General features: G+C 38.3%; 1 protein-coding gene across 4 annotated transcripts; it reads left to right on the top strand.

Moving 5' to 3' along the window:
* Positions 1 to 1,440: 1,440 nt before the first annotated feature.
* Positions 1,441 to 11,576, top strand: acbd3 (acyl-Coenzyme A binding domain containing 3). 4 transcript variants are annotated; one of them, XM_061746746.1, is made up of 8 exons: positions 1,441 to 1,740; positions 4,461 to 4,602; positions 5,000 to 5,140; positions 5,320 to 5,478; positions 5,777 to 5,951; positions 6,406 to 6,652; positions 7,216 to 7,509; positions 9,198 to 11,576. In XM_061746746.1, exons 1-8 carry the CDS (start codon positions 1,467 to 1,469, stop codon positions 9,410 to 9,412), a joined length of 1,647 nt encoding a protein of 548 aa, XP_061602730.1. In that variant the 5' UTR covers positions 1,441 to 1,466; the 3' UTR covers positions 9,413 to 11,576. The 4 variants fall into 4 exon arrangements, with proteins under 4 accessions (XP_061602730.1, XP_061602729.1, XP_061602728.1 ...); XM_061746745.1 differs by having other exon boundaries at positions 7,216 to 7,515; XM_061746744.1 differs by having other exon boundaries at positions 5,320 to 5,490.
* Positions 11,577 to 12,007: the final 431 nt, after the last annotated feature.

The raw sequence follows: 12,007 nt of genomic DNA, 5'->3' as shown, positions 1-12,007 counted from the left end.
ATATATATATATATATATATATATATATATATATATATATATATATATATATATATATCACAAACCATATTTACACATGCTAAAAGCCCTGAAAGAGGACTGCTTTGCAGAGCTTCTTTCTCATGCTCCCTTTCTGCAGGTCAAGAGAGGTGAGTTTGGCAATGTGGTGTAGCCTTATTTTTAGAAACACTGACACAACCAATGACAACAAGTTGGAAAAGGGGTTGTTGATGCCAAACTGTGTCTCCTCAATGTGTTCCCCAAGCAAATGTTCGCCGATTTGTACAGGAATACGCGGTACAGTGCTCTGGCATCTTGTCTACTGTTCTGTCTCATGCTGTCGTATGGGTAGGATGACCAGTCCAAGATGCCGGCCGTATTTCTTGCGCCCCAGCGGTATATATATATATATATATATATATATATATATATATATATATATATATATATTGTCATAATGTCTATGTGTACATATTTATATGTATGTATATATGTCTATGTCCATGTATATACTGAATGTCTATATGTCTATGTCTATATGTCTATGTCTATATATCTATGCATATATGTCTATATATCTCTATGCATGAATGTCTATGTATATATATCTCTATGCATAAATGTCTATGTATATCTCTATGCATATATGTCTATATATCTATGCATAAATGTCTATGTATATATATCTCTATGCATATCTGTCTATTCATATATGTCTATATATCTCTATGCATATATGTCTATGTATATATATCTCTATGCATATATGTCTATATATCTCTATACATATATGTCTATATATCTCTATGCATATATGTCTATATATCTCTATACATATATGTCTATATATCTCTATGCATATATGTCTATGTATATATATATATATATATATATATATATATATATATATATATATATATATATATATATATATGTGCATAAATGTCTATGTATATATATCTCTATGCATATATGTCTATATATCTCTATGCATATATGTCTATGTACGTATATATATATATATATATATATATATATATATATATATATATATATATATATATATATATATATATATATATATATATATATATATATATATATATATATGCATATATGTCTATGTATATATATCTCTATGCATACATGTCTATGTACCGGTATATATATATCTATGCATATATGTCTACATATCTCTATACATATATGTCTATATATCTCTATGCATAAATGTCTATGTATATATATCTATATATCTCTATGCATAAATGTATATATATCTCTATGCATAAATGTCTATAAATCTCTATGCATATATGTCTATATATCTCTATGCATAAAGGTCTATGTATGTATATCTCTATGCATAAATGTCTATGCTCGTCACTACGCCGAGGACTGAAAACCGGAAGTGTCGTCAGCTCCAACCGGAAGTAGGTACGTGGCCGCTTCAGCTGACAGTCTACATGATGGCGACAGAGGTTCAGAGCGGCGACCTCAACAGCGCTTCGTCCAGCCGACTCGAAGTTTCCATCGACGGCCTCACTCTCAGCCCGGACCCGGAGGGCGAGGAGAGCCAGGTGGCGGAGCCGGATCCCGAGCCCGAGCCCTCGGAGCCCGGGAGCGACACGCCGGCTCCCGCCGGGGACGAAGATGGAGAGACTGGCGGACCTGCCATGGAGAGGAAATGGGGCTTTCCTCTGCAGGAGCTCTACGGACTGGCTCTGAAATTTTTCAAAGGTATTTTACAATTGTAATGGCCAGTCAATTTAATCAAAATAAATAAATAAATGTTGTGTTTCCATCTGTTTATAACATTGTAGTGCCAGTGTCTGTGCGGCTGAGGCCAGCAGGTTAGCTGCTAGCTGTCACTGTCAGCTCTGGTGTATCAGCCTCTTCCTGCCTGACCAGGAGCCAACACTCTGACTGGTAGCTGGACCGACTGGTTTGTACATCCAAGTGGCTTTAACAACGGCCTTGGTGTAATTATTGACTCAGACCCAGAAGTGTCTTCAGTATTCACATTCATTACTCAGGTAGAAGTATAGATACTAGAGTTTAAAAATACTCCTGTAGAAGTTGAAGTATCATCTCAAGTTTTTTACTCAAGTAAAAGTATAAAAGTACTGGTTTCAAAACTACTTAAAGTATAAAAGTAAAAGTACTGTAAGGGGGGGAAAAAGCCATTAAGGACAAAAGCCATTGAAAATGAATGCATCTTAGTATAATGCAAATATATTAAGGAACCATATATGTTACTATTGAGCATTAACATGTGTTTCAGAGAGCAGGAGATATGATGACTAGTAGCCTATAAGTATTTTAATGGTACAAAAAGTCAAACTTCAGAGGCATGTTATCATTTATCCTAACCTTTATTGGAATGTACATCCATGTTTAGTTGCAGGAATCTGAGGGAACAGATGTAAGAACAAAACTGGACAAGAACATCTGAAACAACCACAACCAAATTCACTCTATCTGGATGGAGCAATTTAACTGGATAATTTTTTTTAAAGGCCGAAATGAAATAGAGTAATGAGGCTGTTTTTAAAATGTAAGGAGTAAAAAGTACAGATAATTGTGTGAAAATGTAAGGAGTAAAAGTAAAAAGTCATCTGAAAAATAATTACTCCAGTGAAGTATAGATAACCAAAATTTCTACTTAAGTAAGGTAACGAAGTATTTGTACTTTGTTACTTGACACCTCTGCTCAGACCTGAGCTTTCACAGCCATCTAAAGTTTTATCACTAAATCTGCCTTTTACCACCTGAAAAACATTGCTAGAATTAAGGGGATTCTGTCTAAACAAGACATGGAAAAACTTATTCATGCATTCATTTTCAGTAGGTTGGATTATTGCAATGGCATCTTTACAGGCCTTAACAAGAAATCTATCAGGCAGCTGCAGCTGATCCAGAAGCTGATGGTTGCTGCAATTTTAACACCAGAAAGCCTGCAGTTCAGTTAAATTTAGGTGACCACAAACCAAATTTTAGAGTTTATTTAAAGAGTCCTTATAAAACGCCAGGAAACTGGACCATATTACACCGGTCATGAAATCACTACACCGGCTTCCAGTGAGTCAAAGGATAGAGTTTAAAATCTTACTGCTGGTCTACAAAGACCTGAATGGTCTTGGACCAAAATACATGCTTGATCTGTTAGTTCCCTATGAAGCTCCCAGACCCCTGAGGTTCATCTGGATCTGGTTTGTTGTGGTTCCAGAACCAGAACCAAGCAAGGTGAGGCAGCGTTCAGTTATTCTGCTCCTCACCGGTGGAACAAACTTCCTGTAGACCTGAGGTCTGCTCCAACTGTCAGCTCCTTTAAATCAGGATAAAAACATTACTGTTTACTGAAGTGTACTCTTAAATTAAATACTTACCTGCTGTTCTCTACTGCCCTTACTTTTTAACAACTTTGTATTATTTTACCTCTTTTCATCTAATTTTATTTCATTTTATTTGTTATTTATTCTTTAATTGTGTCTTGCCGCTTTTAATGTTGATGTAAAGCACTTTGAATTACCTTGTGTTGAATTGTGCTATACAAATAAACTTGCCTTGCCTTAACCCCTTCACTTGTTGGTGCTTCGAGCTTCTGTGGCTTTAAATGGACTTATTCAAGTTCTGCCCAAGGCTTTGACCCATGAAATAATGTGGCTCACAATGATTTGTTGGCAAGCTTGAATTCCATCACCACAGGAGTCTGCATGCCTGCAAGGTTTTACCCTGATAAAGTTAACGATAATAAGTTTCTTAGGAGGTATGAAGCATACTCGCATGTTTAGCGCTTAAAATAGTTACTCATGTGGCCACCAATCTGTTTTACAGCCCCACTGAATCTACATATTGGTGCCACTCCCAGACTCATAATCCTAGTCCACATTAAGACATTGTAAAACATTTACTTTTTTAATAAGTGGATTTTAGTTTCACTTCATTCACATGTTTTTCCTAGCAGGGCAAATGAGGTAACTTTAAATAGAAACGGTGTGGGTAATGGTAAGTCTTGGCACTTACAAAGTTTTTATTAGAGTGGTACTCGTTTAATGACTGTGCAAACAGGTTCCAGCATGGCTGGTGCTCAGTGTGATTATAATCTCTGCTTTGTATTTGTCATCATTGTGACAGTTAAGGTTTGGTCTATTTGTTTGTTTTCTGTGTGGTACATAAATCTGTTCCTTAGCTCTTCTTACTAAAGTGTCAGGGTGATGGGAGTAATCTCTGTGTGTAATTGTTACATATTTCAAAACAAACTGTATTCCGAATCCAATTACCATTATGTAACCAAATCCATCATCTTTGAGCAACTATGCTTCTACTGTTGCTGATACAAAGATGCATTACTGTAGGCCTATTTAAGAGGGAATATTTAGTGCAAGCAGAAATGGAAACTGAAGGGCTTGAAAACGAATGAATGCAACAAATTTCTCCAACATTTTTGCTTCTCTCAGATAAAGATGGCAAGGCCTTCCACCCAACCTATGAGGAGAAGCTTCGACTGGTAGCGCTGCACAAACAGGTGTTACTGGGTCCTTATAATCCTGATGCTTCACCTGAGGTTGGCTTCTTTGATGTCCTTGGCAACGACCGCAGGTAAACACCAGAAACAGTCTCTATATATGTATGTATGTATTTAAAAAAAAATATATATATATATATATTATATATATATATATTCTTTTTTTTTTTTTCAAACCATCAAATCACACATAACATTTTTAATTCACTAAACTGTTAAAATTTAAATTCTAATAAAAAAAAGCAAAAACATATTTAATCTCTGAATGGTAATTAAGTAACTGATATAACCAAAGCAACACGTGATGGTGCTTCATGTGTCTGTTAATTCATAATTGATTGATTGTATTCTTTGATGGGCATCGGTGTCTTTAACTGCAAGCTTTGTATTCAAAATGTAGTTATAATGAATCTTCATTGTAGTAAAATGTAATTGCAGTGTGTAGATTTATCTGTGTTTCTCTCCATGCAGGAAAGAGTGGGCCTCCCTGGGTAACATGGAGAAGGATGATGCTATGGTGGAGTTTGTGAAGCTACTAAACAAGTGCTGCAACCTCTTTGCTCCTTATGTTACATCTCACAAGATTGAGAGGGAGGAGCAGGAGAGGAAAAGGTAAGGGGCTCAGCTTCTGTTCTCCTTTGTGCTGTATCTAAATGAAGCTGCAGAAAACATGTGAAGCAGCTTTGAGTTAGGATTGTTGAATCACACCCAACTTCATTAGAATACCCTTAGTTGTCTTTCTTGATAACTGAATGCTTTGTAATATTTGTTCGTGTTTTTTTTACCCTCAGAAAAGAAGAGGAGGAACGACTGAGGCAAGAGGAGGAGGAGAGGGAGCGACAAAGGCAGGAGGAGGAGAGACGGAGGCTTGAGGAAGAGGAAAGGCAGAGACGAGAGGAAGAAGAAAGGAGACAGGCTGAGGAGGAGAGGCTACGGACTGAGCAGCAGAAGTATGTCCAACTGTAAGCTATTTGTCTAACACACCCGTCAGAGCAATATCACATTTAGTTTCTAGAATTTCATTTATATTACCCTCACTGACATTTAGAGGGTTATCTTTTTAAAGCTTTCAAGCTTTGACAATTATTGTCATCCAGGACTTTTCAGCAGGGTCCTCCAGAGACTGAAAGCTCATCCTACAACTCCATATTAAAAATGTCATGCTTTATTTATGTTTTTTATGGTGTTCTCTGTATTTCCTGTATCTGTTCATGCTCACCGATATTACACTTGTGTTACTTTAACCAGGCAACAGATAATGGCGGCGTTGAATGCCCAGACAGCAGTGCAGTTCCAACAGTATGCTGCGCAGCAGTATCCCAACAGTCCGGAGCAACAGCTGGGCCTCATCCGTCAGCTCCAAGAGCAGCATTACCAGCAGTACATGCAGCAGCTCTATCAGGTCCAGCTGGCTCAGCAACAGGTATGATGTAGGATTACTGCAGTGTGTTTTTATGTATTTTGGTAGTTGATTGACATTTAGAGTTTTGGAATAAGCATCAGGATTTAATTATTTTTTTTCATGTGTTTTTTCGAGGTAGCATGCATTTGTATATAGACATGCTGCAACTGCAATTTTATTGACCAACTCCAGTTTTCTTAAAGGTCTGACCAGTTTGTGCTTCGTCATATTTTTTTTCCTAAAATAATTACGGAGGCTGCAGGCTGTGTGTCATCATATTTTTATTTTTAGATTCATAACATTGAGCTTGTTGAAAAGGGAGATGCCATTTTAGCTGTTAAATTAGGTTTGTTGTTCCCAATGTTTTGTCATAGTTGTGCATACAATGTAGATTTTTAAGTTTTCAGGAATCAAGGTTGTCTCCAACAGGCTTGGTTTGTTTATTTATCAATCTTGCACCCTCACCTTGTCCTAGGCGGCCTTACAGAAGCAGCAACAGCAGGCTGATTTAGCGGTCCAGGGCACCTTGGAACCTGGCAGCTTGAACAGCAGGGAGCCCATCCAAACCTCAACAGCAGGACCGTTGTGTGTTTCTTCACCACTATCTAGTGAAGAAACTCCCACGGTCAATGGAGGCCAGTCAGACTCGTACTCGGAGAGCATGGACCGTGAACCAGAACCAGAGCCGGCTGAGGAGGTCTCAGAGAATGGGCCTTTGTTAGGTTGGTGGACTTTGTCTCATTACAGGGGGAAATATATATATATATATATATATATTTATTACATGTAGGCTTCTGTTGATTTTTGTGCAGAAAGATCTGTGGCTACTGACACAAGAGAAGAAGTGTCTATTAAACAAAACCTTTTAGCAAAGCTGAAACCTGATACTTGTGTGCTGTGACCTTCATGCTGTGACCTGGATTGTGGAGAGACGAGGAGCTGGGACAAGTGATGTGTGATAATATGTTGGTTTAGCTATTATCCAGCCACACATTCTGCAAGTAAAAGAGCAAAAGTTCACAGAGATAATAAGCAAGGCCCTGCTTTGGTTTAAAAACACACATTCAGTGCCAAATGAATCCTGCATGGCGACTAGTTTTCTTGTCAGAGTATCATGTAAAAGAACTATTGAGAAAAGGATAGTTTGCGGGGGGGGGAGGGGGGCTTTTACATTTGCTCCATGCACTAAATCAAAGAGTAAGAGGATTTCTGATTGAAATTCTGCATTTCCAGATAGTTTAAGCAGATATCTACAACACATTGAAAACTGTCTCTCCTTCCTTAGCCACAGCAGACTCCCCACCAGTGATTGCTGCTCCTTCCATGTGGACACGGCCACAGATCAAAGACTTCAAGGAGAAGATCCGCCAGGATGCAGATAGTGTGATCACTGTGGGGCGTGGCGAGGTGGTGACGGTGCGTGTGCCCACCCACGAAGAAGGATCTTACCTGTTCTGGGAGTTTGCCACAGACTATTATGATATTGGCTTTGGGGTATTCTTCGAGTGGACAGACGCAGCCTCTGCTTCAGTCAGCGTGCACGTGTCGGAGTCCAGTGATGAAGATGATGATGAAGAAGGTAAGAGTAAGTGTTTATGCCCAATGTGATTTGAATATTGTAATGCACGCTGGTCGTAGGCCTTCTTAATGTTCTGTTGTGCTTTGGTGTTACATATACAGCACCTTTTTTCACCACTACAAGGGTTAGGGTATAGGGAGATCCTTTGACTGCTCACTTTCAATTGTTACTGATACATCCCTACTCAATTGATATTTAAAGATTTTTTTTAATTTCATCAAATCCAATATTAAAGGGAGTCGATGAAGCTCAGAACTTACCGGCTTCATAACATATTGAAGTCATATCAGATTTTTACTCTCCTATCTTTGCTGCAGAAACAGTTGCACATTTATAGATGTGATATACAATATTTTTGTTTTTCGTTCAGAAAACACACATTTTTATAGTTGAACGGTATCTATTTCCAGTGCACATGAAGTCCCTGCTCTTATTTGCTGGTGAAAACCAGAGCAGTTGTGTGAATAAGTGCAGAACCTGTTAGTTCATACGGTTGAGCTGTAAGGTATAGTAGCACTGTAGTGGCTTGGTTTCAGTAATTCAATAATTATAGGGTAGGTCTTGTTACAGTTACTTCAAGGTATCATGTATGGTGTTTTTTTTTTTTTTTTTTAACTAAAATTGCACAGAATTGAGTTTTTCCAGTCAATAAAACCAAATGCAGTTCAATTCAGTTCACTTTACATGTATATCCCCAATTCACAACAGTCTCTCAAGACACAACTCACAAGAAGTCTAAAGTTTTCAAAGTAAAATAGAAAATGGGTAAATCCAAATTATGTCCCAATTGGGTCCACTTCACTGCAATTAATGCATAATCCCGTTTATTAAAATTCATAATCTAATGAACTCCAATTCATAATCCATTTGATTCAAAACATGAATTAATCCCAATTGAGTCCAAAATTCACATTTCGTGTGATGTGAATTTATTAAATGCATAAAAAAAAATTAAAAAAGCAAACAGGCTAGCTAAAGGAGCCAACATATTGCATCGAATCCTCATTTCTGTTGCAAACTCCATCCCGAGCAACAATGGAGAGGAAATAAACTGGATAACAGGGCTAAAAAAACAACCTGACAGAACCAGACCGGATGAGAGCGGCCATCTGCATTGTAGGGGTATGAGACGACAAGAAAGACAGGCAGAAGTAATGACATACATGAAGAGCTGGTTCCATGAGAGGAGACTGATAACTCAAGAAATTGTAGTTTTGTAAAATCTAAGAATCACAAGTAAGTCTGCAGTTTGAGAGCGAAGGGCCTTTAAAGGGCTTCATGAAAGAAGCTAAGATTGGGGAAATATGATCTCTCCAGCCAATCCCCATCAGAACAGCCTCTTCAGCACTTTGGATAAGCTGGAGGTTATTCATTATCACTTCAGTCGCATTCAAATAACAAGGAACTGTAGCAGTCCAATCTTGAAATATCAAATGCATGGACCAAACTAACGGATTTAGTGATTATGAAAGTTCTAGTTGTTTTTAACCCAGTACGCTGCACATGGTTTGAAAAGTTAAACGTGAAACTATGTTTGAACATATCATAACAAACTTTTGCCCTAGTGTGTAATTGGACCTTTTTCTTTTTCTTTTCTTCCTTTGACGTACAAATAAAACGGTGGCATTGCTTACAAGACTCACTTTGAATTGTCTCATTTCGGACACTAACAATTTTTGTGCTCGCAGGGGATCCGCCGACAGAAGAGGAGAAGGCAAAGAAAGTGGCGGGAAAGCCCCAGGTGGATGAGATTGTGCCGGTTTACCGGCGGGACTGTCATGAGGAGGTGTATGCCGGCAGCCACCAGTACCCGGGCCGCGGCGTGTACCTGCTCAAGTTTGACAACTCCTATTCACTTTGGCGTTCCAAGAGTGTTTACTACCGAGTCTACTACACCAGATAAGCCTGAATACAGACACTGGGAGAGCCAAGGAGAGTGTTTGTTCGTGTGTGTGTGTGTGTGCGTGCGTGTGTGTGTGACGGCAGCCTGTACTTGTGTATGTGAAGGAAGAAGTGATCTGATCTGGACAAAAACCACCAGAGGGTGACAAAGACGCACCTGGAGCCCTTATCTCAAGATTTGATTAATATGTCTGTCCTGTGGGTGTGTGTACACGTGTTCCAAGTTTCACCCACCATACATCCCATCATCGAGCCCTTGGGAAGTACTGTGCATTCCAGTTGAAAGATCAACACCTGTCCTTGCTGTGCTCATATACACCAAGCTCTTAATATTCTATCAAATCGTCTTCTCCCACCTTTTACCCTCTGGGCTCCTCTTCTGTGACCACCTCCACCCACAGCACAGTCCACTGTGGCCTCATGGCTGCTGTTACCCTGACCAACTCTCTTAACCATGAATGGAAAGTTTGGCATTTCCAACTCTGTGAGCCAGTGTTTCCTGCTCTGTGGAAATGGTTGTTGCTCATCCCACGAGAACAAAGACAATGTTGGAAATCCAGTTATACTGCAGACGTGCTCCATAACACTATGCCTTTTACGCAGAGAGTTCCTGGTCTTTGCTTACACGATTTCAACAAAAAGACAAAACAAACAAAAAAAAAACACCACCAGTGTCCACAAATCATTTTTGTTGTAGAACAGTAGTGTGTTATATTTCCTTGCCACAGTGCATATATGAAGATACGAGAGGACCGCTGAGCAGAAGCAGTTCTCGTTTGGTTTAGTCTTGAACACAGTCTGTCACACTTTGATGATTTGATTCAGTCCGGACAGATGCAGCACATCTTCGATGGACTCTACTGCCATAATTTGTGAAGGACGGGCAAGAAGTCAATCAAACACATGGTTTTTGTGGGTGGCATTACAGAATAACACACTCGCACACATACACACACACACACTATGAAATATGGCTGTGGGTCTTCTGGCTTTGTGAACACAAGCACCTCAGTAAAAGGTTAAAAAAAAGTTGGAAAAATTGACTATTTTTTATTTGTGTGATGGTGTTTCATGTTGTTTCACCTTCAGACAGTGTTTTCTTTACAGCTGGTTTCTATGGTTACATAACCCCAGGATACTTTGCCCATCTCTGTTAGAGATTTGTTTGAAAGATTCTCAACTATTTAACATTACCTGGGATGTTTGTTTTTAATATCACTGGTTGTATTTCAGGTTTGCTTTATTCAGTTCTGGCACACTTGTGGCACAAAAGGAACAAAACACATCCACCAACTATCAATCTAGAAATGCAGAAGTCATGACGCGGTGTTCTCAGTTTTGTTCTTTCTAGCATGAATTGCCTCATAACGTCATCAGTTGTCATCTCAAGTGTTGTGAATAAACTGAGATGACTTGAACTTGTGTCTTGGCTGACATGGTTGCTTGCTAACTGGATTGTGACAGGCAAAATGTACTTTATTCTTCTTTTTTTTGTTTAATTGTCACTATAATTTAGATTAATTTAATCTGTACATCAGCTGTGCATTGTTAAATTTCGTGTATGAACTGTTGGTTGTTACAGGGGTTGTTAAAGAAATCTGGTTTTCTTTTATCACTTTTTTTTAATATATATATATATATATATATATACCTAAAAACCTATAAGACAAATGCAGAAAATCGTGCAAGTAAAGTCCCCAGTGGCTCTTTGCCAAATTATTTAAATACACCTGCCTACAATCCAGCCATTGATTAGATTAGCTTCCCTTGCTGGGCTGCAGGACTCACTGTTCCCATCACCCCAGATATGTTTCCTTAAGTTTTTATTGCGCACCAAATGGTTTGAATAGTTCAAGCCTCACATGTAAATAATTCTATAAATGGGTTTATGTTTGGGTTTTTCGGTGTGGAAGAAGGCTATGGTTTTGCCGATCGATGCACTGTATAATAAGGTGACAGATTTCCACTTTACCCCAGATGAAAAGTCATAACTTGTTGAAGTATAAAACCGTTAAGACTCTATTGAAAAGACAGAGAAGCATTTTGTTTGTTTTTATTTTTGTTTTGTTTTGTTTTTTTATTGTTTGATTTGTTTGGAACTCTTATAAGTTGCAAGGTCTGTTTGGGCATATATTTAATCTTGATTAAACTTATCTTTGGCTCTATCCACCTTCATGTTATTTTCTTTATATTTTCATCATAAATTTTGATTTTGCTTTAAGCTCTGGCTTTTGTAACTCATATATTAATTCAAAGTTTGGTTTTGAATTATCCGAAAAAGCGCAGGTGAATATGAGTTATCTAATATCGGTTCAATTCTGTTATGAGAAGGTTCTGTATATTCACAAAGTGAATATTAAGGACAAAAAGAGGGAACTTTGGGAATGTGAGGATGCCAATAATGACCTTGGAATAACGGAACACCAACAGACTTGTTCCATTTTCCACTCATGCTATGTCCCCCTAACACCGCTTTCCTGTCAAACATATTTTCTGCTGAGGGAAGGTCAAATGCGGATATTACTCAAGTGTAACAGGATGATGAACCTTGCCTTTACTGTTTTTTCCGTGATTCACATGGGGTGTCACAACAAAA

The sequence above is a fragment of the Cololabis saira genome, chromosome 18 (assembly GCF_033807715.1).
Source record: "Cololabis saira isolate AMF1-May2022 chromosome 18, fColSai1.1, whole genome shotgun sequence".
Taxonomy (NCBI): Eukaryota; Metazoa; Chordata; class Actinopteri; order Beloniformes; family Belonidae; genus Cololabis; species Cololabis saira.
This window is presented reverse-complemented; position numbering and strand designations above follow the sequence as displayed.